Source organism: Leucoraja erinacea, chromosome 26, assembly GCF_028641065.1.
Source record: "Leucoraja erinacea ecotype New England chromosome 26, Leri_hhj_1, whole genome shotgun sequence".
In the NCBI taxonomy this organism is placed as follows: Eukaryota; Metazoa; Chordata; class Chondrichthyes; order Rajiformes; family Rajidae; genus Leucoraja; species Leucoraja erinaceus.
Genome location: NC_073402.1, coordinates 24917207 through 24944350, shown reverse-complemented (window position 1 = coordinate 24944350; position 27144 = coordinate 24917207). Strand labels below are relative to the sequence as shown.

The 27144-nt window shown below is 46.9% G+C and overlaps 1 protein-coding gene across 1 annotated transcript; it reads right to left on the bottom strand.

Annotated features, from left to right (window-relative positions):
- Positions 1–950: 950 nt before the first annotated feature.
- paqr7b (progestin and adipoQ receptor family member VII, b) lies at positions 951–26852 on the bottom strand. The gene is made up of 3 exons (XM_055656460.1): positions 26746–26852; positions 26340–26523; positions 951–2970 (listed from the first exon to the last, which is right to left on the bottom strand). Exon 3 carries the CDS (start codon positions 2931–2933, stop codon positions 1875–1877), a length of 1059 nt encoding a protein of 352 aa, XP_055512435.1. The 5' UTR covers positions 2934–2970; positions 26340–26523; positions 26746–26852; the 3' UTR covers positions 951–1874.
- Between the last annotated feature and the right edge of the window lie 292 nt (positions 26853–27144).

The window sequence follows — 27144 nt, the reverse complement described above, 5'->3', positions numbered from 1 at the left end:
TGAGTAGCACTCTTATTTGAGCCAAGAAATCATAAGTCCCATTGCATCAAACACACGTGGATGACACCCTAGACTTTTGAGGGCGTCTACTTCTGGTTGTGATGCAAACTCAGGTGGATGTAAAGGATTCCATGATATTGATGTCAAAGTATCTCTCAACCCATGTTATTAGATTATCTAGCTAGCTGTTACACTGCCATGCACATACACAGGTTTCTGTTTTCCTATTTTGCAACGTCTAGCTTTCCTTCATTGGCTAGATGCATTCATTTAGAAGCAACCATTTATCAGTCGGTGTTACACATGGGACAGGTGGCGCGTGCTTCAGGTAGTTTACACCCAGTGGGCGGAAGAGCACCAAATGGCCAAAATTATACAGGGGGCGTTTAAATCACGGCATGCCGCTAAAACATACAAATTCCCACAAAACAAACTGAAGTCGGGAAACACAACATTACACGTGTTCCTTCACTTCCAGAAAGTTTGGGGCCGTGAAAGCACAAGAATTCTCGTGCATCAACCACCTGTCAAAGCAATATGTAACATTGAGGCAGGACAGGCAGCAACTCTCTCAAACCAGAGAGGTGTTGGGGAATGTCAGAATTGTCCAGATTTAAAATATATACTATGGCACCATTTGCAGGGCAGGGGAGTTCTTTAAAAATGTCCAGTCTGAAAATTTGCAATTCCACCCCACCTGCCCTTAATGAAGACACACGACAGCCAAAACAAGTCAAACGACCCAGCTGATGTGGAGTTTGCGTGCTTTCCCTGTAACCACGTGAGTTTCTACCGGATGCTCCAATTCATTCCCACAGCCTGAAACAGGAGGGTTAGTGGGTCACCTGGCCAGTGTAAACTGCCCCCAGTGTGTGTGTGTGTGTGTGTGTGTGTGTGTGTAATGTGTGTGTGTGTGGGGTGTGGGGGGTGGGTGTGTGGTGGGGGTGTGTGTGTATAATAAAAAGTGGGGGGGGGGGGACGTGATGGGGACAAGCGAGGATAGCTCACAGGAGAAAAGAAAATTGTTGGTGAATGGAATTATTCCGAGAGTCAACATGGACTCGATGGGTCAAATGTTCTCTATATTTGTCAGAAGGAAATGTGGACGTACGGAAAACAGCCAAATGCTATTTAGTTGATCAGTGAGGAGTAGGAAAAGCCAGAATGGAACTTATAATTAAAAGTGTTCTGGCTGCTGGGGTGTGGATGCATTAATTCTCGCTGAACAGCTTTGCTGCTGTACTTCATTTCCACCATAAACAGGTGGATAGCACGTATTCTCTCCACATCAGCAATAGTAACGTGACTATGTCATGTCCCGACACTTCAAAATGTTAGCTTTTGATGCACACAAGGTGAATGATATAGTCAGCATCAGCCAACACTCGAGTTTAGAACCATCGCAATGTAAACTGTGAATATTATTAAAAATATATATTAGTGAGGTTCAAGTGGATATGGACAAATTACATGAACAGGTAATAGTTAAGGTTGGTTGCCGGTCATGGTGCGACCAATGGCCAGTCTTGGCCCACTGCAGGTAGTTTGAGAACAAGGCAAATGAGAAAAACCCAAACAAAAAGAGATAAATGCTGGAAACGGTAGCTGGTCGACCAGCATGTGTGTAAAGAGAAAAAAGTTACCATTTCCATCCAAATCAGAACAGAAGAGAGATGGAGAAAGATACCCAAAGTTAACAGTTGATCAGCACCCAAACTCTATTCTGCAGTGGGCCATGACCTCAATTGGTCTGCTTTGCATGAACCAGTGCTAACCGCACACATTTGCCATGTACAATTTAAATGTTATGCAAAGAAGTAAGGTGTTCAGCATTACGTTGACAATTCCTTGCACAGCCATGATGCTTTACATTCTCATTTCTCCTTGAGGCCAAGTTTGACTCTGACGAGGTGCCTCATGTAAGCCACCGTAATAACACTGGAGGAGATGACCACGGCAAAACAGCCCAACACAGTCCAGGTGGAGTTGCTGTGCCAAGTCTGATAGAAATGCTGCCTGTGCTTAAAGTCCAAATGAATGGCTTCCAGCTGGGCCAGGGTACAGAGGACCATGAAGGCGTGGAAAATCTGATGCCCCTGCAGGAAAATGTCGCACTTTCCAGGGAGCCACTTCTCCGGGTGGGGACAAGAGAAGAAGTGAGCACTTATGAGGAAGAAGATGACCTGGCATTCATGGTACCAAATGGAAGAGTCAGTGCAACTGGAGGAATAGCAGCTGTATATCCGGTGCAGCACGGGACTAATGTCCAGCATGTAGGCCAGTGCTGCCGGGACTACCTGGTAGAGTTTGCGAGACATGGGGCGAAGCTGCTTGGCGTTGGATTTTGCATAGCAGCATCCGACACATGACAACCAAGCCAGCAGGGTGGCTGCGGGGAGGTAGAAGGTCTTGATGAAGTGGTACCATTCCTCTTCGGCAGAATAGTAGTAGTGGACCAACGCACTGCCATACTGATAGATAGCCACGCCGACATAGTCCACGAAGAAAAAGGAGTAATGGGCAAGCTCGGAGCGAGCGTGCAAAAGGTGGGCCAGAGAGCTGCAGGCCAGGTAGGTGAAGGCGGTCAGGAGGAGGATCAGCAGCGGCAGCGCGTGCCGATCTGACCAGAAGTCCACCGTCTGGGAGAACTCCTGCAGCTTGAGGAGGACGATCAGCGCGGCGAAGAGGTGGGACCAGACGTTGACGGACTCGTTGTGCCGCAGGAACAGGGTGAAGAAGTAGTAGCGCCAGCTCTGCTTGACGGGCCGGTAGCCGGAGTGGATGTAGGGCTCCCGGAATATCTGCGGCACCTCGCAGTCCTTCACCGTGCACGGCAGGCTGGGAATGGACTGCTCCACCAGGCTGGGGATCTGACGGATCTGCTGGATGTTGATGAAGAGTCTGCCAATCTGCTCCATCACAACCGTTGCCATCTCAACGTAATGCTGGAGATCTCACAAATACTGGTTTCTGCAATTTGAGAAAAAAAAAAAAAATAATAATAATTTGCACTCTATATTAGGTTATAGTCATAAATTCTTACAACGTTGCAACAGGCCGCTCGACCCAACTTGCCCACACCAGCCAATATGTCCCATCAACACTGGTCCCACCTGCCTGCATTTGGCCCATATACCTCTAAACCTCTCCTTTCCATGTACCTGTCTAAATGTTTATTCAACGCTGCAATAGTCCCAGCCTCAGCTACCTCCTCTGGCAGCTGGTTCCATACACCCACCACCCTTTGCGTGAAAAAGTTACCCCTCAGTTTCCTAATAAATCTTTCCTCCCTCAGTTTAAATCTATGACCTCTGGTTCTTGAGTCCCCTACTCTGGGCAAGAGACTGTTTACCCAATCTATTGTACACCTCTATAAGATCACCCCTCATCCGCCTGCCCGCCAAGGAATAGAACCCTACCCCATTCAACATCTCCCTTTGGCTCGAGCCCTGGCAACATCCTCATAAATCTTCCCTGCACCCTTTCCAGCTTGACGACATCATCCTCATAACATGTGCCCAAAGCTGAACACAATACTATAAATGTGGCTTACATTTTCAACCTTGGGAGGTCGTAGTATTGTAACTTAATTTGTGGTGAGTTGAGCAAAGCACTCGTGTTGATAGTGCTCCTTACGTCAGCAGAGGATATCCCAAAGCAGTACATCGCCGATGCCCTTCTTTAAAGGTTTGGTCCTCACATAATGTACAATCTGCATTTGGTATTACTGGTATTACTGATGCAGGATCGCTGGTAAGTCCTACATTTATTGCTCATCCCTGATTGCTGAGTGCACCAAGGTCTTGCCAACAGCAGTAATAACTAGATTTGTTTTTACTGAGACTGGTTGAAAGGTTAAATGCCCCCAGGACATTGAGAAGAACACTCAAGGATCTTTGAACACCAAACCTTCCAATCTCACACCGTTTAAATGAATAGCCCATGTTTTTCTATTTTTCCACCTGCCTGTGCTTGTTCATACACTTAACCCATCTATATCCCCCGAAGCCTCGATGCATCCACACTGCTCACAGGCTGGAATACATATTACATTTGATCCCCCTCTTCAAAATTACTGACATGAACTTGAAGAGTTGGGTCCTAGCAGCAGTCCACCAGTCATGGTCTCCCACCCTGAAAAGGGCTTGCTAATTCCTGCTCTCTTCCCCATTCATTAGCCAATCCTCACACCATATTAATGTGCAACTCCTATTACTGACCATTTGAATCTCTCTTCTGTGGACCTTATTGATGGCTGGCAACTGGCATGAATAAGGATTTCAGTAGAGACCAATACTGAATGCAGCAATACCACACCAACCTGCGAATATCTCATTTGGAAACTGCTGACATGGGCTAAATCTAATTGTCAGGAAAAGCAGTGGGGATTGGGGTAGGGACGTGTGCTTTGCAGGTATCTGAATGAGAGTTTAGACTGTTCCAACTCCTCCAGAAGTGGAAAAGCATGTTACTCTAAATACCATGCCTCCTGTGTGGTGTCTTAATAATCTCCTGTGTGGTGTCTTGCCAGGCGGCATCTCTGGAGGACATGGATAGGTGATATTTTGGGTCAGGACTCTTATTCAGACTGATTGCCGTCGAGGGGAGGAGGCTGGAAAAGAGATGGGGATGGGACAAAACCTGGCAAGTGGATACAGGCGAGGGGTGTTTTTGATGAGCAGACGGGTGGACAAAGGCGAGAGATAAAGGCTGGACACAGGCAGCAAGTAAGAATTGCATTATTCTATCTGGGACATAGGACAATAAAGCACTCTTGACTCTTGAGATTAAAAGGAGCAAAAAGGTTGTCAGATAAAGAGAAGTGTGAAGTTAGAGGAAAGGATATAGATGGGACGGGTGGAGGAGAGTGGGAAGGGAAAGAGGGGCAGGCGGGGCACAGGGAAGATGTTCTCTCTCTTTGTCCAAGCAGTGAATATCAGACTGGTTCAACTTGTTTAAAGGCTGTGCATGGGAATGTGGATGGGAGAAAAGAAAATGACTGAGAAATATTAGGTCGGCGAGTGGAGTCTTGCATTTAGCTTCACTACAACAAAAAGTGCAAGAAGCCCTTAGAATCTACAAGTCGGTATTTTACCTGAAAAACTAGAATCATGGCCACTAAAAAAACTCTGCAACGCAGGAAAGCACAATTTTTACTCAATAATGTCAAATAAATGTGTTTTCAGAATATGTGTCTTCTGAGATCAAGGAAAGGCAAATACTATTCAAAACATTACAAACGAGCGGGGTAACTTTGTCATTCACCGTCACCCCAACAATAAAGGACATGCATTTTTTTGCACATGCAGAGAACGATCAAGAACTGTGTAGGAAGGAACGGCAGATGTTGATTTAAAGCGAAGATAGACACAAAAAGCTGGAGCAACTTCAGAGAGATGCTGCCTGTCCCGCTGAGTTACTCCAGCTTTTTGTGTCTATCACGATAAAGAACTGGTCAGATACTTTAGAAACATCGAAAGGTTGAATATTGGCCACAAACACGCCCGTTCTTCTCTAAAAAAAGTTGCCACTGGATCTTTTGTGTCCATTTGAGGCTACGGATGCGGCCTTGGACTAATGGCTTTTCCAAACGATAGAACCTCGGACAGTCCAGCACTGCTTTGGTGCTGTGTTAAGGATCAACTATAACTTTAGATGCTCTGCTCTCTGAATGAGGGGCAAGAATGGTCCCAAATAGACAACTCTAACAAAATTCAACGCAGCAGCAGCAGAACAGAAGGAGTTATTCTACTGCCTACAGCTGCTGTCCCCAAAACATCTCCCCACTGCTCGCTTCCCTGACTGAAGGGCATTTGGATCTTTAAGTCATTATTAATTCTTGCAGTTCATTTAAATCCAGTTCAGTCCTTTGAGCATCATGCTTGACAGCTAAGAAAACAAAATTAGTTGAAACAGATCCTCACCCATACAACACACAATGCATTCAAGGTCTATCAAGCCCGATAACTGATACTGGTAGCATGCGAGGGAATCACAGGGACATACATATCTGATCAGGGATGTCGGTGTTCACAGCATAATTCAGGGGAAACTGGACTTTTACCAAGGCTGATGTTTGCTGAAGTTCATCTTCAATTTACCAAATGATTGTCCTCCTCTCAATCGTCCACACACTGGGCGGCAGAGTTGCGGCCTTACAGCGCCAGGGACCCGGGTTCCATCCCGACTACGGGTTCTGTTTGTACGTTCTCCCCGTGACCCGCGTGGGTTTTCTCCGAGATCTTCGGTTTCCTCCCACACTCCAAAGAAATACAGGTTTGTAGGCTAATTGGCTTGGTGTCATTGTAAATTGTCCCTCATGCGTGATTGTGCAGGGATCGCTAGTTGGTGCGGACTCAGTGGGTTGAGGAGCCTGTTTCCGCCCTGTATCTCTAAACTAAAAATGATGGTACATCCTTGAAAAATGATGGTACATTCCATTCAAGATGAAAGTACCAGAAAGTTATTAAGCGCTGTGGCAATTTTCTTTGCCATACACTTTCCAAAATGATGTCTGGACTGATACAAAAGTGTGCTTCCAGATTCAGGCAGTGTACTTCATCTACTTTACTAATCTCCAATTGACGAGCTAATTGAGCACTCAAACCAATGCTCTCCTTATGCAACATCACATTGCAGTGCAAGATAATACAGAGAGTTGGCTTCATGGAGAGATGGTGGATGATTGTTTTAGTTAAGACAGGAGGCCTGTGACGAATGATGTGACTGCTCGGCCCATTGCGGTCTGTGGTTTATATCAACGATCTTGTAAACTGCATGGTTAGCAAGTTTGCAGATGACACGGAATGAAACTGGGTGTATAATGAAGATCGTTATCATAAATTGTAGCAGGATCTTGATCAGGTGGGCTGAGAAGTGGCTAATGCAGATAAGTGCAAAGTGTTGCATTTTGAAGAGTCAAGCCAGGGCAGGGCCTTCAGTGAATGGTCGCGCCTTGGGGAATGGTATACAGCAAGGGGAGAAACTAGGAACAGGTACAATAGTTCCATGAAAGTGGATAGGATGGTCAAAAATGCTTTCGGTATATTGGCCTTCAAAGGTCAGGGAATGGAGGTTTTGCTGGAGATTGTGACACTGTGCTATTGCTGTACAACACATTGGTGGAAAGAGCGTTCATGGCGCGGCCCAGTTTCCGCCAATCTTTTCACCACCACGCACTAGAAGCTCCAAACAGACACCATTGTATGCAGATGCCGAGAAGCGTGTTCAGCTCTGGCTGAAGTTGGATGATCAGCCATGATCATATTGAATGGCCGTGCAGGCTCGAAGGGCCGAATGGCCTACGCCTGCACTTAATTTCTATGTTTCTAGTCTTGTGTGTGGACTCGATAATAAGGACACATTGGTGAGGCTGCATTTGGAGTATTGTGTTCAGTTTTGGTCACCCTGCTATAGGAATAGTGTGATAAAATGAATGCACAGTCTTTTACCCAGAGTAGGGGAATCGGGAACCAAAGGATATCGGTTTGAGGTGAGAGAGGGAAGAACTAATAGGAACTGGGCGGACAGATTTTTCCACAGGGCGGTGTGTATCTGGAAGGAGCTGCCAGAGGAGGTATTTGAGGCAGGTACTATAACAACATTTAAATGATATTTCGACAGGGATATATTTTCGAAAGATATTGGCCAAACGCAGGCAGGTTGATGGGGCATCTTGGTCAGCGTGGACAAGTTGGGCCTGCTTTCATGCTCTGACTAACAGCAACAAGGGATAGGCAACTAAATGCCAGAAGCCCACATCCATTGAATGAATAAAATAAATGAGACTAACGGTGCTCAGCAAAAATAGGTAGAGCACGAACCTTGGCCCAGTTTGAACCAGTCCTGAAATCCACTCATCGAGCAAATCAACACTAGAAGCACAGCGTGGTGCAACGACCTGCCGGTCTATTGGGCATTCGGTCAAACAAGCAGATTATTTCATGGTGTGCCGGGACAAGAGGGAGCAGAGTACAAACAAAAATCCACCATTTTTCTAAAATTGAACATCAGGGACGTCAACCCCAGTAAGTATCTGGAAATCAAAAAACTAACGCTGCTGGAAATATGAAATCATAGCTGCAAACTGTCAGTATCTGTGGAAGGCCTGAAACATTAACTCTCGTTTCCCTTCTATCAATCCTCCCTTGGCCAGTTCCATCATTCTCAGTTTTTAATTAATCCCTCCACGTAATCAGTGCTGGCAAGTTATTCATTGAATGTGAGCACAATATAGATGCAAAGTCTATTATGCTTCTGTGTATTTTTTCCCACATTCTCCGCTTGTGTATTTGCACCGTGTCTCAGTCTATTAAGGGCCATACAATACAGAATCCATCATGGGGGGGGAAAAAAAGATCTTTGTTACCATGGTTACAAGACTGTTTACAGCACATAATACTTAGTATACAGGCGGTTAAAACAATAACAATGCCCCCATACCCTCATTCTTCCCATGTTTATTAAAGGGAAGGTGAGACCTCTGATGGAATCCTGTCTGTATTTGTAACAAAAAAATCCCACATCACACATGGTGCGTATAACTGTACGACCAACATTCCCCCATTGGATGCCCACCTAAATCCACCACCCACTGTTGCAGAATCTGTTGGCCAACTGATACATTGTCTCAGTTGGCCAACAGGAGCAATCAGTCAATCTTACACCCCTTTCTTTCACTTCAATGCTAATTTCCAAAGATCTCTCCTGGTAACAGAACACCGATGCAATTATAAAGAAAGCACATCAGCGCGTCTATTTCCTGAGAAGATTACGGAGGGTCGGTATGTCAAGGAGGACTCTCTCTAACTTCTACAGGTGCACAGTAGAGAGCATGCTGGCCGATTGCATCGTGGCTTGGTTCGGCAACTTGAGCGGCCAGGAGCGGAAAAGACTACAAAAAGTAGTAAACACGGCCCAGTCCATCATCGGCTCTGACCTCCCTACCATCGAAGGGGATCTATCGCAGTCGCTGCCTCAAAAAGGCTGCCAGCATTATCAAGGACCCACACCATCCTTGCCACACACTCATCTCCCCGCTACCTTCAGGTAAAAGGTACAGGAGCCTGAAATCTGCAACATCCAAGTTCAGGAACAGCTGCTTCTGCACAGTCATAAGACTATTAAAGACAACTTCAAACAAAAACTCTATACAGCCTATTGCACTTTGTGTGTGTGTGTGTACACACACATATACATATATATTCATTTATGGTATATGGACACACGGATCTGTTCTGTATTTATGCCTACAATATTCTGTTGTGCTGCAGCAAGCAAGAATTTCATTGTCCTATCTGGGACACATGACAATAAACTCTCTTTACTTGACAATTTTTACTACGTGTTCACCCAGCACCCAATTGTCAGCCACAACCTTGCTTGGCGCTGCAGTCAAAATCAAAATCACTGTCCATGTTAAATTTTGCCTCTTGTTTTTTTGCCAGTCGCCTTAATTCTTTGTCCTCTTGTTACTAACCCTATCACCACTAAAAAGAGTTGCCGTTCATTTGCCCTTTGGCGTCAGTGTCTTTAACCTGGGTCCCTAATAAATGAAACGATCCTTCTCAAACATGCCCTGCCTCCTTGTATAGCTCTTGAAACCGTATGCCGAATTCTCCTGCACAGCTGACTTTGCTTTTGAAATCTATCCCAGCTTTGAGTGAATGTGTCGTTGTTTTGAGATTAGCCGTGTTTTCATCACCAAGTTGCTGACTGGGTTTATCCAATCTGTACTGTTTATTACTTCCTGACCCAGTGCTTTCAGTACAGATAAAAAGATCTGCAGTGGAGATCCAACAGTTATTCTGGTCGCTGGGCTCCCACTGCAAATATCAGAGGTCTTAGAAGTGGATGAATAGGTGTTGCACATGTTGGGGAGGGTGAATGGTCTGTCTATGCTGGCCAGCAGCCAGCTGTGTCTGTGCTGTGGGGGGGGGGGGGGGGGGGGGGGGGGGGGGGGGGGGGGGGGGGGGGGGGGGGGGGGGGGGGGGGGGGGGGAGGGGGGAAAAGCGGGGGTAAGGGGAGGAAGGAAGGCATTGGAACCTTGTTGCTCGGGGAAAGAGCCAGTACCTTGATGCTTCAATCAGATTTTAGGGGAGGAAGGACTCGCCCTACAAGGGTCAAGTCCAGCTCTGCACCAGGAAGGAACTGCAAATGCTGGATTAAACCGAAGATAAGACACATAATGCCAGAGTAACTCAACGGGGCAGGCAGCATCTCTGGCGAGAAGGAATGGGTGATGTTTCGGGTCGAGACCCTTCTTCAGTCTGAACATTAAGGATTGGGACCTTCTGTCTTGAAGGGTCTCAATCCAAAACATCACCCATTCCTTCTCTCCGGAGGTGCTGCCTGTCCCGCTGAGTTACTCCAGCATTCTGTGTCTACCTTCCCCAGGAAGGTCAGGTTGTGCTCAGTTGTTCCCAGTTATGAACCCTCTACAAATAAATGTTGTCCAGCTTCCTATGCAATGCCCAAAGCCAGTACTGTTTGATGAATTGCAATCCACAGACATGTTACTCCTGAAAATGTCTGGCTGGACTTCAAGAGTAACATCAAACAATCATCATGGAGCACTCCAAGAAAATACAAGACTGAACCACTTCCAACCCTTCACTTACCCCTCCAAATCTCAGGATATAGTTGATCTGATCACAATGTCTGTCTGAAGCAGGGTCCCCGACACAAAACGTCACCTATCCATCTTCTCCAGAGATGCTACCTGACCCGCTGAGTTCCTCGTGCCTCCTCCCAACCAATGTTTCAGCACTGATACGTATCACAGCAACATTTATATTGTATGCATTTAAGGAAAAGTTAGATAAGGACAGGAAAGGTCACATTGATGATGTCAGCAAATTATGCAGAGCATGAACACGCTGGAATTGTTTGTTTTATTGGATTAGGTTCTGTATTATTTTATGAAAATATTTACACACACACACACACATACACATACACACACACACACACACACACACACACACATGAGGAGTAGATCATTCACACCCTCAGGTCTGCTCTACCATTTGAAAAGATGTTGTATGTCGCAGCAGTACAAGGCATTGGTGAGGCCACACTTGGGAGTTGTGCGTTCAGTTTTGATTACCCTACTTTAGGAGAGACGCCATTAAGCTGGAAAGAGTGCAGAAAAGATTTATGAGATGTGGCTTTTTTGTGCTGCAGATGCTGCAGATGTGGCTTTTTTGTGCTGCAGAGGAACTGCAGATGCTGGAAAATCGAAGGTAGACAAAAGTGCTGGGGAAACTCAGCGGATGCAGCAACATCTATGGAGCGAAGGAAATAGCAACGTTTCGGGCCGAAACCCTTCTTCAGACTGAGGACGTTGCCAGGACTCAAGGGATTGAGTTGCAGAGATAGATTGTGCAGGTTGGGACTTTATTGCTTGGAGCCTAGGAAACTCAGTGGGTGATCTCACAGATATGTCTAAAATTATACCAGGCATAGATAAGGTGATTGTACACAGTTTGTTTCCAAAGGTTGGGAATCAAGAACTAGGGGGCATATATTTATGGTGAGAAGGGAAAGATTTGAAAGGGAACCAGAGGATCAACTTTTTCCACAGAGCGGGTGGAGGCTGTATGGAATAATAATAATAATACATTATACTTATGGGCGCCTTTCAAGGACTCTCAAGGACACCTTACAAAATTTAGTAAACAGATTACAAAACATGTAAGCGGAATGAAACAAAACAAAAAAATAACAAAAAAATAAATAAATAAATAGTAAAGACATCAACAATACACAATTCAAAGAGAGAGCAGCGGCAGCTAATCGCGCCAGCGTTCACTCTCCCTTCTGGCAGCCATCTTGGAAACGGAACAATAAGAATCTTTAACATAAGAAACATCCCCCCACAATGGTTTCCATTATGAGGGAAGGCACAATGTCCAGTCCCCAACCCCAGTTCACCTATAGTCGGGCCTATTGAGGCCTCCACAGTTGCCACTACGGAGGCCTGATGTTCCAGGCCATTCTTGTCGTGTGCTGTTGCTCCGGCGTCGGGAGAGTCCTCACAGCGGCTTGGGACACCTGGAACGGCCCCTTCCTTACTGGAGACCACAGCTTCTGAAGCCGACAAGGCCGCGACGGGTTGGAGCTCCACCACTGGCGATCTCATCGAGAGATCCCAGGCTCCCGATGTTAAAGACAGCGCCGCCACCCGCTCCACAGACCTGCAGCTCCGCGATGTTATTCTCGGCGGTCTCAGCTCACCGGAGCTCCAGCGCAGCGACCCAGGCAAGGCATCGCCCGCTCCGCAGTAGTGCTCCAGCACTGTGCCGCCACCGAAGCCGAAGGTGCTGGGCGGTCCCACAGGAAAACGCCGCTCCAAGCCCGCTGGTAGGCCGCGAGGACGGGTCGACGGTGCAGCCCGGAGAAAAGCTGCCTCTCCGACCAGGTAGCGACCTAGTAATTAGTTTCCCCCTCCCCTCCCCACATAAAAAAGTCTAGACCTCCTAAAAACAAAACACAAAACTCACTAAAAATTAAGGAAAAGAGTGAAAAAGACGGACAGCCCCAAGATGGCGCCCACACTATGGAATAAGTAGCCAGAGAGTGGTTGAAAGATTACAATTACAACATTTACAAGACATTTTGGACAAATGCATTAATAGAAGACTCTACTCAACTTTATATCGTACTAAACATTATTCCCTTTATCATGTATCCATACACTGTGGATGATGTGATTGTAATCATGTATTGTCTTTCAGCTGACTAGTTACCACACAACAAAAGATCTTGCTTGGCATGGAGGCATTGTGCCAAAGTATCCATTTCTGTGCTACACCACCCAATGATGCTAACGTCATCGTTGATAGATTATCAGTCAATCCCCAATAACTATTGATTCCATTATTAATCAAGCAACCATGTAATTCTGACCTAAAAAGATTTTAAAAAACTGCTACCATCACCCTTTGAGGAAAAGTTGCTAAGAATCAGAGAAAGTTGCTAAGATTCAGAGAAAAATGCTCGCTTCTGTTTTATATGCATGTTAATTGACCCCAATTCTACATTGTCCCAGGTGATACATCCTTTCTGAGTTGGATGATCAGCCATGATCATATTGAATGGCGGTGCAGGCTCGAGGGGCCGAATGGCCTACTCCTGCACCTAATTTCTATGTTTCTGCATCCATCCTGTTAAGACCCAGATGTGTTATATGGTTCATTCCTGAACAACAAATAAAAGCATAGCATACTGCAGGTACAGATGCTGGTTTAAACTGAAGATAGCCACAAAAAGCTGGAGTAACTCAGCGGGTCAGACAGCATCTCCGGGGAAGAAGAATAGGTGATGTTTAGGGTCGAGACCCACCTTCAGACTGAGAGTCAGGGGAAAGGGACCAGTCTGAAGAAGGGTCTCAAAATAAAACCTAGCATGTGCCAACTTTTACACAAGACATCCAGCCATTCCAGGCAACAGCTGGGGATTCAATGCACTTATAGTATAGGAGCAGGGAGGTTCTACTCAGATTCAGATTCAGATTCAATTTTAATTGTCATTGTCAGTGTACAGTACAGAGACAACGAAATGCATTTAGCATCTCCTTTGAAGAGCGACATAGCAAACGATTTTGAATAAAAAAAAAATAATAATAAGTGTCCGGGGGGGGTGGGTGATTGGCAGTCACCGAGGTACGTTGTTTAGTAGAGTGACAGCGGCCGGAAAGAAGCTGTTCCTCGACCTGCTGGTTCGGCAACGGAGAGACCTGTAGCGCCTCCCGGATGGTAGGAGGGTAAACAGTCCATGGTTGGGGTGAGAGCAGTCCTTGGCGATGCTGAGCGCCCTCCGCAGACAGCGCTTGCTTTGGACAGACTCAATGGAGGGGAGCGTGGAACCGGTGATGCGTTGGGCAATTTTCACCACCACCCTCTGCAATGCCTTCCGGTCGGAGACAGAGCAGTTGCCATACCATACTGTGATGCAGTTGGTAAGGATGCTCTCGATGGTGCAGCGGTAGAAGTTCACCAGGATCTGAGGAGACAGATGGACCTTCTTCAGTCTTCTCAGGAAGAAGAGACGCTGATGAGCCTTCTTGATCAGAGTAGAGGTATTGTGGGTCCAAGAGAGGTCATCGGAGATGTTGACTCCCAGGAACCTGAAGCTAGAAACACGTTCCACCTCCGCCCCGTTAATGTGGATGGGGGTGTGTGCGTGCCGCCTCTGGACTTCCTGAAGTCTACAATGAGCTCCTTGGTCTTATTGGAGTTAAGGGCCAGGTTGTTGTCAGCGCACCATGCTGCTAATTGCTGGATCTCCTCCCTGTAGGCCAGCTCATCGTTGTTGCTGATGAGGCCAATCACGTTGTATCATCTGCATACTTGATGATGGTGTTAGTACCATGTACAGGTGTGCAGTCATAGGTGAAGAGGGAGGGAGAGGAGGGGGCTCAGCACACAGCCCTGAGGAACGCCGGTGTTCAGGGTGAGGGTTGAAGAGGTGTGCTTGTCTAACCTCACAGACTGGGGTCTGTTGGGTAGAAAGTCCAGTATCCAGTTGCAGAGGGAGGGGTCGATGCCCAGGTTAACGAGTTTGGTGATCAGTTTTGATGGAATAATGGTGTTGAATGCTGAGCTGTAATCGATGAACAGCATTCTTACATAAGTGTCTCTGTGGTCAAGGTGGGAGAGGGCGGAGTGAAGTGCCGTTGAGATGGCATCCTCCGTACTCCTGTTCTTGCGATAGGCAAACTGATAGGGATCCAGTGTGGGGGGTAGGCAGCTTTTGAGGGTGTGCCAGGACCAGCCTCTCGAAGCACTTGGTGATGATGGGGGGGTAAGTGCAACTGGGGCGGAAGTCAGGGGCCGCAGTGGAGTGGGCACTGGCACAGGTGGCTTTTAAGGCAAGTGGGGACAACTGCTTGGGCAAGTGACAGGTTGAAGATGTCAGTCCAGACGTCTGTAAGCTGCGCAGCACAGGCACTGAGCACGCGCCCGGGGATGCCGTCAGGGCCAGCAGCCTTACGTGCATTAGTCCTACTCAGTGCCACGTACACGTCGTAGGGGGTGAGTGTGAGGGGTTGGTGATCGGCAGGTAGCACAGCCTTGATGGCTGTCTCTAGATTGTCCCTGTCGAAGCGGCCATAGAAGTGATTCAGCTCCTCAAGGAAGGAGGCGTCGCTGGATGTGGGGGTGATGTTGGAGGGTCTGTAGTCCGTGATGGCCTGGATGCCTTGCCACATGCGTCGGGGGTCGGAGTTGTTGTTGAAGTGCTCCTCAATCCTGAGCTTATGGCAGTGCTTGGCCTTCCTGATGCCCCTCTTCAGGTTAGTCCTGGATGAACTGTAGTTGTACACGGCCTTGGTGAGACCACAACTGGAGTATTGTGTACCGTTTTGGTCTCCTAATCTGAGGAAATACATTCTTGCCATAGAGGGAGTACAGAGAAGGCTCACCAGACTGATTCCTGGGATGGCAGGACTTTCATATGAAGAAAGACTGGATAGACTCAGCTTGTGCTCGCTAGAATTTAGAAGATTGAGGGGGATCTTATAGAGACTTACAAAATTCTTAAGGGGTTGGACAGGCTAGATGCAGGAAGATTGTTCCCGATGTTGGGGAAGTCCAGAACTAGGGGTCACAGTTTAAGGATAAAGGGGAAGTCTTTTAGGACCGAGATGAGAAAAACATTTTTCACACAGAGAGTGGTGAATTTGTGGAATTCTCTGCCACAGAAGGTAGTTGAGGTCAGTTCATTGGCTATATTTAAGAGGGAGTTAGATGTGGCCCTTGTGCCTAAAGGGATCAGGGGGTATAGAGAGAAGACACGTACAGGATACTGAGTTGGATGATCAGCCATGATCATATTGAATGGCAGTGCAGGCTCGAGGGGCCAAATGGCCTACTCCTGCACCTATTTTCTACGTTTCTATGTTTCTTACCCTCGGTAAGGCAAGCTTAGCCCTAGTCTACTCAACAGCCGGACTAATAGCTGCCACACCAAATGAGTTGACACCGTCCTTGACTCTGCAAGTGGGTCATCACAGGGACACTAAAGTCAACACCTTTGCAGTGGCTCCCTGTCCTCTCTCATATCGCCCCTCCCAGCATACGCAGAAGGGAGAGGATGTTGAAAGGTTGGTGCATCATCGAGAATAACCCTGGCCTTCTCATCCACGCTGACTTGAACAATCTGCCCAACATGCGCCTGAAGTCCCGCAAACCCTTGTGGTCTTCCGCTAAATCCCTGGAAGACTTTGACTCCAAGACTGAGTGGCGCAGAGCCTGGAAAGATGCCAACACCAACAACGGAGAGGGCATCACAGATCCCACTGTGAAACCACTGGGCTTTTACCTCCATCACAAGCAATGGCTGACCCCGAACAGAATCTGCACCCTCCATGCAAGAACAGCCCATCACCTGCATAAGTGGGGGATGACAGACAGCCCTGCTTGTGACTGCGGACATCCAGACCCGGCCATCCCACACATCGTGAATGACTGCTCACTGAGGCTTTTCCCTGGGGGCATCAAAGCCCAGTAACTGATGCTGTCCTGGCCTGGATGTCTGCCCTTGATCTACAACTTTCGGCTGTGCATGACATACGCAAGAAGAAGGCAGGATCAAACCTTGTAAAACAGCTTTAAACCTGTTAATATCCTTAGCTTAAATAAACACAGAAACATAGAAAATATGTGCAGGAGTAGGCCATTCGGCCCTTCGAGCCTGTACCGCCATTCAATGTGATCATGGCTGATCATCCAACTCAGTATCCTGTACCTGCCTTCTCTCCATAACGGAGACTTACACTTAACACAACACACCAGACGTGGTTTCACTAATAAACAGCACTACTTTTGCCTTCAGTTCCCCTTGCAACAAAAGATAACAATCCTAATCAATTCCTTATCACTGCGTGGTCAGCAGATGCAAAGTCACCAGTTGCCATGTTCATAAACCACCACCACATATTCAATCAACTGTCCACTAAATGTCTAATATGACTGATGCATCAAAGCCAGGGATGAACGACTTCACTTCGAATATAGAGCAGAACACAGGAACAAGCCCTTACGGTCGACAATGTCTGCTGAAAATAATGCTAAATTAAACTAATCCTTTCTGGCTGCTCGTGATCCATATCTTCCATTACTGCCTGTCCCGCTGAGTTACTCCAGCATTTTGTGTCTATCTTCCACTCCCAACATGTTTATATGCCCAAATTCCTCTTAAATGCATTGATTGTAACTGCCCCCCCCCCCCCCCCCTCCCCCAGCAATGTGTCCCAAGCACTTTGCAAGAAACTTCTCTTTTCTTTAAACTTTCTCCGTCTCATCTTATAGTTTTGTGGTGTAGTATTTGAAATCTCCATCCTGGGAAAAAGACAATGACTCTCTCTGTTATATGACCATTGTCTAAGTCTATGATAATTTTATCAACTTCTATCAGGACTCGACTCAAACTCCAACGCTCCAGACAAAACAATCCAAGTTTGTCCAACGTATTTTTTATAGCTAATACCTTATAGCTAAGATTACAGCGACTCGGCATATTGAAGAGGATTCTCCTAAACTTCTACAGGTGCACGGTAGAGAGCATTCTGACTGGTTGCATCGTGGCCTGGTTCGGCAACTTGAACGTCCAGGAGCGAAAAAAGATTACAAAAAGTTGTGACCACTGCCCAGTCCATCACCGGCTTTGACCTCCCCACCGCCGAAGGGATCTATCATAGTCGCTGCCTCAAAAAGGCAGCCAACATCATCAAGGACCCACACCATCCTGGCCACACATGTATCTCACCACTGCCATCAGGAAGAAGGTACAGGAGCCTGAAAACGGTAACATCCAGATTCAGGAACAGCTTCTTCCCCACAGCCATCAGGCTATTAAACACAACGAATAAGCTATGAGCTCTGAACTGCAAAAGACTATATTATTATATGTCATTTGCACTATATTTGTTATTTATTTATTGAACTCCCTTTATACACAATGTTTACATATTCACATATTCTGTTGTGCTGCAGCAAGTAAGAATTTCATTGTCCCGTCTGGGACATATGACAATAAAACACTCTAGACTTGACTAATCTCGGCAGCATTCTGGTAAACCTCATCACTCTCTCCAAAGCCTCCACAGTCTTCCTGCTGTAATGAAGCAACGAGAACTGGCACACAATACCACAAATGTGACCGTACCAACGTTTTAGACGACTGCAATAATGTGAAGAAATGGAGAAGTGGAACAGTTATCTAGGGAATTGAAAATGCTGACAGGACATTTGTTGGAGATGTTGAAGATTTGCGAGGGAAGAAGGAGAAACAGCATCAAGTCGCAATCAGTTTTTTGGCTAAAAAAAAAAATGGAGACATTTCGTTTGATTTAAGAAAAAGCAAAGAGATGCAATGATATAGCCTGAAAATCTGATGACAACAGATTTAAAAGGAAATTTAAAATAACTGTTCAAACAGAAACAGTTTTAAAATTGAAATAGAAATCTCAGGAAAGTGTCTGACATGGGTAGTTTCTTCAAAGAGTCACATGCAAATGAGGGGAAAATTACTATTCCTCAACTTTTCCAGACTCAAAGAGCAGGCGCTTCAACACTTTGGGAATAAATGTAAGTATCTTAGAAGTAATGTCACTAAATTCCACTAGAATCAGCAGGAATAGAGACAACTCCAAACTCCTTTATTCACCCGCCCACTTCTTAAAAGGGAAACTACTTTCATGAAGTCTAGGTAATCAAGGGAATTCAATCCAGAAGAACTCAGCTTTCTGGAAGAACACTGCCCTACTGCAGAAACCAACTGTTCTACCACAAGTGTTCAAGCCTGCAAAATCGATCAATGCCTCCGTTTGAAAATTCTCATCCTCACATTCATCCCCCCCTGCAGGGCATCAGGATTCAATACCACTATTTAAGACGAGAAAGGAAGTTTTCCTCAGTGGTCCGCAGTCAATATTTAGCCCTCAACAACATCACTAAAGAGTTATGTTGTATTCATTCTACCTTCTGTTGTTGAGCCCACTGTGCACATATATTGCATAGGATGCACAGCAAATAAAATGTCACTATATACAACCAAATCAATCCGCCTACTTATCCGAAGATAGACACAAAATGCTAGAGTAACTCAGCAGGACAGGCAGCACTCCAGTATTTTGTGTCTATCTTCGGTGTAAACCGGCATCTGCAGTTCCTTCCTGCGCATTCCGCCTACTCATCTTGTACGTGACCTTCCTCTTGCTGTCTTTCCAAATATAAATATAATAATAAATCACCAGGAAAAGGCGCGTGCCACAGAATGTAGACAGCTTCGGTAAATCTGGACGAGAAGGATCCCGGTGAGCCGCTGCCATACCAGACAGCAATCAGGCTCGTCCACCGGGAACCCAGACGCAGAGAGACCGGATGCAGAAAGGCCAGACGCAGAGAGGCTGGGTGGGCTGTGGCCTGTAAGGGGGGGGGGGGGGGGGGGGGGGGGCCGCCGCGCCGCCGAGCCCGGCCCCGGCTCATCCCACGAAGACCAGAGAACCAAAGAGAGGGGAGCCGGCGATAATGGTCAAGAGGAACAAGTCCGGTCAGTGAGAAGTGACCCGCCCTCAAGGTTACTGTGGTAGGCACCCCGGGGGCACAAAGGTGCCCGATCGAGGAGAGGACGGTCAGTTCATTGAACAATCCAGACAAAGGCCCTGCAGAAGCCCGAGGCTTAGCGCGCGTGTTGGACTGGAGAAACAAGTGACAATAAAGCACCATTGAACCATTGGCAGAAGAAGACAGTTGGAACAGACCCAGGACATTACAGAGACAGTGTTTGGAAAAATAATAGATTCCCCACTAAAGAGAGATGAATATCAAGAAACAAAAGAATTGTAATGAAGTCAGCAGGGACATTAAAGGGAAATATCTTGCTTGACTAATCTTTGTTAATTATCGAATAGATAACAGGGAGAGCATACTGACATTGATGTATTTAATACTAGACTTTGGAAGTCCTCTAGAAAGGACCCACAAAATGGATTGCTGAACACCAGACAATTCAAGGGAAAATAAAAGAGCAAACCGGATCGCTGTACTGGCTGTTTTAAGACAGAAAGCAGAGAATGCCACTGTGATCAGTGCTATTCACAATCTACACTGATGGTTTAAACTCTGGAGTCAAGAACACAATTTCTAAAGTTGTGGATGAGTGAGAATATGTACGAGTGTGTGTGTGTGTGCGCGCGCGTGTGTGTGTGTGTGTGTGTGTAGGAAACAGTCAACACTGAGGATCACTGCTATGAAGTATAGGACATGGCTAAGCTTGTACAATGGACAAATAACTGGCAGATAAAGCAGGACTCGAAATTAGTGGTTGCCCGGGTGCCATTGACCACCCAAAGTGTCGCCGGGCAACCTAAACGCCGAGTCATTTTGCCCAGCATGGCACTATAGATACTGGTTTATACCGATAGGCACAAACAACTGGAGTAACTCAGCAGGTCAGGCAGCATCTCTGGAGAATAGGAACGTGACGTTTTGTGGCGGCAGCAGCTGGGGCAAAGGTACTAGGTGCATGGTGACGAAGGGTCGGAGTGAATGACGGGCCCTGAACAGCGGCTCCACCGGCTCCTCCTTTAAACATATTACCAAAAGAACATTTGCTGCAGTTATGTCCTTTGGCCATCTCTTGTCAGTCAGTGTAATGTCAGATGGGTATAATCGGTTTGAACAGCTTTCATCATAAAATGCCTGTAGAAATTTCCTTGCAACCTGTATATTTTGTTATGGATAAATTATGTGGGAAGCGAGAGTGTTTCTGTGCCAATAGCAATAACGACCCCATGCTATGGCCATTTCATGGTAATTTTCGATCACACAAAAAACATGCTTGCATCCATCTGTAGTGTGCATGGTTAAGTATATATGTTACCATGGTCCAGGATTTATTGACACAGGTTGATCATATGCTGAATAATCCAACCACATTTTTGTTTGGAAGTGGAAAGAACTAATAGAATTTGCATTAATTGCATTGTGTAAAAAGAGTTGAGATATTGCATTACAATTTTGCTGCGTGTCATTGTGGTATATATCATGTCTTGATTGGTGAATATGGTTAGTTTGTGAGTTATTTCCCACATAATACGGAAGTGGCGGCGCTGGGAACGGCTGCGGCTCGCCTGCAGTCCGTTTGTCTTTTACTTTTTTGTGTTGTTTTTTTTCGTTTTGTCTAGTTATGTTTTTGGTTTTTAGGCTGTGTTTATGTGGGGAGGGGGGTGGGGGGTGAAACGGGGGCTGCTGTCACTCCCTTCGGGGGAATACGACCTTTTTGTCGTATCCCCCTTCTCTGCCTCCGTCTACGCTGAGGCCTAGCGGAGCCGGCGACCTCGGGACTCTGGAGGCAGCTGACAGGACTCGTCCTGGGCTCGCTCCCGGCCCAGCCCGGGATGGAACGGTGCTCCCGTGAGAGCGGCCTGGTGAGGGGCTGGAGTGGCCCAGCCCGAGGGAGGAACGGCACTCCCGCTGGAGTGGCCCAGCCCGAGGGAGGAACGGCACTCCCGTCGGAGTGGCCCAGCCCGAGGGAGGAACGGCACTCCCGCTGGAGTCCCGTCGGAGTGGCCCAGCCCGAGGGAGGAACGGCACTCCCGCTGGAGTGGCCCAGCCCGAGGGAGGAACGGCACTCCCGCTGGAGTGGCCCAGCCCGAGGGAGGAACGGCACTCCCGCTGGAGTGGCCCAGCCCGAGGGAGGAACGGCACTCCCGCTGGAGTGGCCCAGCCCGAGGGAGGAACGGCACTCCCGCTGGAGTGGCCCAGCCCGAGGGTGGAACGGTACTCACGTGAGGGCGATCCGGTCCGGGGGCTGGGACGGTGCTCCAGTGGCTGGGACGACGTTCTGGCGGCAGTGTCCAGAGTCCTGGGTTCAGCCGCGGGCCGGCGGTTGCGTGTGCTGGACTGGAGGTGCGGCGGCTTCGACCACCCCGGGCCGCAGTGTTTGAACCGGCCCGTTCGCGGGGTTCGGTGAGCTGCGGGACTGTTTGTACCATCGCCCGGTGGGGTATCGCCTCAGCGCAGAGGGAGAAGAGGAGGGAAGAGACTGCAGCCCTAAGATTTTTGCCTCCACCACAGTGAGGAGGTGTTTGGAGGACTCACTGTGGTGGATGTTAATTTGTGTTTATTGTTGTTTATTATTGTATTATTGTATGTATGACTGCAGGCACGAAATTTCGTTCAGACCGTAAGGTCTGAATGACAATAAAGGAATTCAATTCAATGCAATTCAATTCAATATTTGAAGCAGAAATAATATGTGAATGTAGACAAAAGTGCTGGAGAAACCCTTCTTCAGACTGATGGGTTTCGGCCTGAAACGTTGCCCATTTCCTTTGCTCCATAGATGCTGCCGCACCCGCTGAGTTTCTCCAGGACTTTTGTCTACCTTCGATTTTCCAACATCTGCAGTTCCTTCTTGAACATAATATGCAAATGCTTCATTGAGCACAATTCCGAATGGTAACCGCGCACTTCGTCCGAGCACATTATCGCATGCGTCATGCAAACCGTCTTAAATGACAACCTAAACTGCCATTTGGCAACCTAAAATGCTGTCAAGGTTGCCCGGCTGGCAACAGGGAAAAATAGTTAAGTGAGAGCCCTGTAAAGTTCAACACAGACCAATGCAAGGGAATATATTTTGAATGGAAGAACTGAGAGGTTATTAAGAACTTTAAACCTGCAGTGGAGATAGGGTGGTGTTTAGTTTCAGTTCAGGTTAGTTTATTGTCACAGGTACCGAGGTGCAGTGAAAAGCTTTGGTTGCGTGCTAACCAGTCAGCGGAAAGACAATACATGATTACAATCAAACCATTTACAGTGTACAGGTACATAAGGGATTAACGTTTAGTGAAAGGTAAAGCCTGTAAAGTCCAATCAAAGATAGTCTGAGGGTCATCAATGAGGTAGATAGTAGGTTCTAGTGAAGAAGGGTCTCGACCCGAAACGTCACCCATTCCGTCACTCCAGAGATGCTGCCTGTCCCGCTGAGTTACTCCAGCTTTTTGTGTCTATCTTTGGTTTAAACCAGCATCTGCAGTTCCTTCTTGCACAGTAGTTCAGGACTGCTCTATCATTGTGGTAGGATGGTTCAATTGCCCAAGGGTGGGAGAGTGGGGTGTGACAAATGGGATCTTGGAGTACTCATAACCATTCAATGAGGGTTACACCCGCAGTTTAGCCAAGGTTGATGGAACCACAGCATGCACTGCAGTTTCTTTCCAAAGGGATTGAATTTGAAAGAAGATTGAGTGTGCTAAACATGTTTCGAACCATGACTAGGCCACACCGAACAGTTCTGCGTATTGTTCTAATCACCACCCTGGAGAAAGAATATGGAAACAACAGAAAGGATCCAGAGATAATTTACATGGACGTAACGTGAAATACACAGACTGTCTCTCTTCTTCACATGATAAAAGAGGGTCGTGAAGCCACGCAAAGCACATTTAAAATGATGAAGCGGGTTTTGAAGGAATGGAGTCAGGGAAATTATTTCCACTTCGAGAAAAGATCATAATGAAAATCCATCAACACGAGGCACAGCAACGTCGATAATCTGCTAGCCTATTGTTTGGAAATCCCAATCGTTATGGCATCTGTGTCACCCAGATCTGTTTCCCTTTAACCTCATCAACACCCCATTTCCCGAGTTACATATAGCTCGCTCACACTCCCTCTAACCACATGGGTCCCCATTCCAGAGCTCCTTCTAGCCCCGTGATGCCACATTTCCCATGCTCCTATTAAACTCATTGGAGCCCCGTTTAGTTTGCAGCATCCCTGGTGAACGTGGATAGGTGACGTTTTGGATTGGGACCCTTCTTCAAACTAATTGTGGTCCTCACCCCTCCCCCCACAATCAGTCTGAAGAAAGGTCCCGACCCAAAAACGTCATGTATCCATGTCCTTCAGAGATGCTGCCTGACCCCCTGAGTTACTCTGACACTTTGTCCTTTGGTGTAAACCAGCATCAGCAGTTCCTTGTTTTTACATTACTTTTCGGTCAAGTCTCCTGTCATCAGTCCTCACCTAAAACTTTCAGTGCAACCCTTTATTTGTTTTTTTTCCCTCCTTTTAAGTACACGTATACTTGTTGCTTCAATCATTCCCATGTGGTCATCAGTTCCATATTTTCATCACTTTGTTAACAAATAAGTTTGTTTTTTTAATTCCCCACTACACCTTTTAGTGACCACTGTAACATTCAAATAATAATAATAATAATAATACATTTTATTTATGGGCGCCTTTCAAGAGTCTCAAGGACACCTTACAAAAATTTAGCAAGTAGAGGAAAAACATGTAAGGGGAATGAAATAAATAGTAGAGACATGACTAGTATACACATTAAAGACAGAATTCAGTTCAAAACACAATATGAGGCAATTCAAGCACAGATGAAAAGGGAGGGGGACGTGGGGCTAAGGATAGGCAGAGGTGAAGAGATGGGTCTTGAGGCGGGACTGGAAGATGGTGAGGGACACGGAATTGCGGATCAGTTGGGGGAGGGAGTTCCAGAGCCTGGGAGCTGCCCTGGAGAAGGCTCTGTCCCCAAAACTGCGGAGGTTGAACTTGTGGACGGAGAGGAGACCGGCTGATGTGGATCTGAGGGACCGTGAGGGTTGGTAGGGGGAGAGGAGGTCAGTGAGATATGGGGGGGCCAGATGGTGGAGGGCTTTGTAGGTGAGGACCAGGATTTTGTAGGTGATCCGGTGGGAGATGGGAAGCCAGTGAAGTTGTTTGAGGACTGGAGTGATGTGATGCCAGGATTTGGTCTGGGTGATGAGTCGGGCGGCTGCGTTCTGGACCAGTTGGAGTCGGTTGATGTAGGTGGAGCTGATGTCAAGGAGAAGTGAGTTGCAGTAGTCCAGTCGGGAGGAAATGAAGGCATGGATGTGTCTTTCAGCAGCGGGAGGTGTGAGAGAGGGTCTGAGTTTGGCGATGTTGCGGAGGTGAAAGTCCAGCACTCTTAGAACTGTCTTTCACCTCGGTAAATACAGAGGAGAAATAGTAACAGTGAACTTTGCCCATCTCCTGTGGCTCTACACAGAGGTGACTTCTTTGATTCCTGAGAGGTCCCACTTTCTCTCTCTAGTTACCCTTTTCCCCCCTTATGTATTTATAAAATATTTTGTGATTGTCCGTAATGCTACCCGCCAGAGCTATCCCCTGGCCCCTGTTTGACCGTCTGATCTCTTTTTTTCAGTTTACTCCTTAATTCCTGAAACTCCAGGGATGCACTTGATCCCAGCTGCCTATACCTACCTGTCCCATGCATCCTTCTGGTTTTTGACCAACGCCTCAATTTCCCTCGTCAGCCAAGCTTCCTTGCGTTTGCCTGCTTTGCCCTTCACTCGGACGGGGACGTACATATCCTGGGCTTTCATCAGCATACATTTAAAAACATCAGACTTGGTCGAAGTTCCTCCCCCCTCAAATAACCTGCCCCACTCAATTTGTGGGAGACCTTCTCTCATACTCTTCAAGCTGAGCCTCACTATCTTATGTGTATATGAGAAGAAACTGGATGGACACAAAAAAAGCTGGAGTAACTCAGCAGGCCAGACAGCGTCTCTGGAGAAAAATATGTAACGTTTCAGGTCGAGACCCTTCTTTAGACTGAGAGTCAGGGGAAAGGGAAACGATAGATATAGACAGTGATATAGAGATATAGAAAAAAATACGATACAATACAATATATATTCAAATGAATAAAATATATGCAAAAAATAATAAACTGGATTTGACCCTTAGCCACACATTAGATAATTAACCTTCCAACTTACAAGTCTTTGGGTTGTGGGAGGAAACTACATAACCACAGTGAGAACAGGAGTAACACTCACAGACAGACTGGAATAAACCAGGGGGGTCTTGACCTACGAGTCTGCTAGCTCCAAGATCTTTGCGTAGACTGGCACTTTCCAAAAAGTAGTACGTTTTTCACGTTTCCTACCAAAAAAATTCCATCTCGGATGCCACACTTCCTGACTACCTACCCTTCATACAAGGCAAACTTTAGCCGCAAAAAAAGCCGTGGGGAAACACATGAAACCAAAACGCAAGATCTTCTCTCATCTTTTAATTCTGCCCCTGTTGGAACTTGAGCGGTTAATCTGGCCTCTGAATTAACCAGATTAATTCAGCGCCCAACCCCATGCAATCCTTATTCCAAGATAAACGAGAAAGGAAAACACACAAACTTTCATTCCCTTTAAACTCTTCGCAGCGAAGGAGCTGGAAATTTAGCTGTAAATTATTCTGGAGAATCGAGATGGATCCAAGGAGAGCGACAGCCCGGCGCTGAGATCCATCCACCCAAGTACTCACAATTTCGCCGAAGGAGACAGTCCTTTCACAATCCCTCGCTCACTTCCGACGAGCAGTTGCCTGCAATTAGGAGGCATCTCTTGAACACCCACCAGTTCCTAGCAAGCTGGTTCACTTCGTAAAGGCAGAGTTACAGGCGCACATCGTCGGTGACCAAAAGAGATATGATTCCAAATGCATCCACCTGAAAAATGTTCCCGAAAGAAACCAGTCAATGGTTAATGCACTCCAGCTTTTTTTTTGTGTCTATCTAATGTTAATGACAGATGCAATTATGCAACAGTTAGTAATATCCTTCTACAAATGGGAGGGGGGGGGGGAGGAAACCATGCATGCACTTCCAAATGGGCAACACTGGGTTTAAACTTTTGAACAGGTATTTGAAATTGAAAAGATGGCTCTTAACTCTTGCATTTAATAGCTGTGTGATGCTTGGAGCAGCCAGGGCGCGACTGGCACGGTACTACGGCGCTGCTACTACTGCTACTCTCCGCTTGGCGCCGCCTAGCCAAGTCCCGGACGCGGCCTGTCAATCACCCGCCCCTCACCTGTCAGCCCGCCCATCAAAGCACCGGACCCGACCAATCACAGTCCTGGGGATTACGTCACCTCGCCAATCAGAGCGCCCAGGGCGGTGCCTGAGGTCCCGCCCCCCTCTTCCCGCACCACGTGGTCCCGCCCTGTTGCAAAAACAAGTCGAGGAAATGAAGAGTCCATGGTGGAGGGAGCCAGGGGTGGGGCATGGAGACAAATGTGTTTTCTTTTCTGTTTACATTGAAGGTCTACACTGGCAGGAAATTGCAGA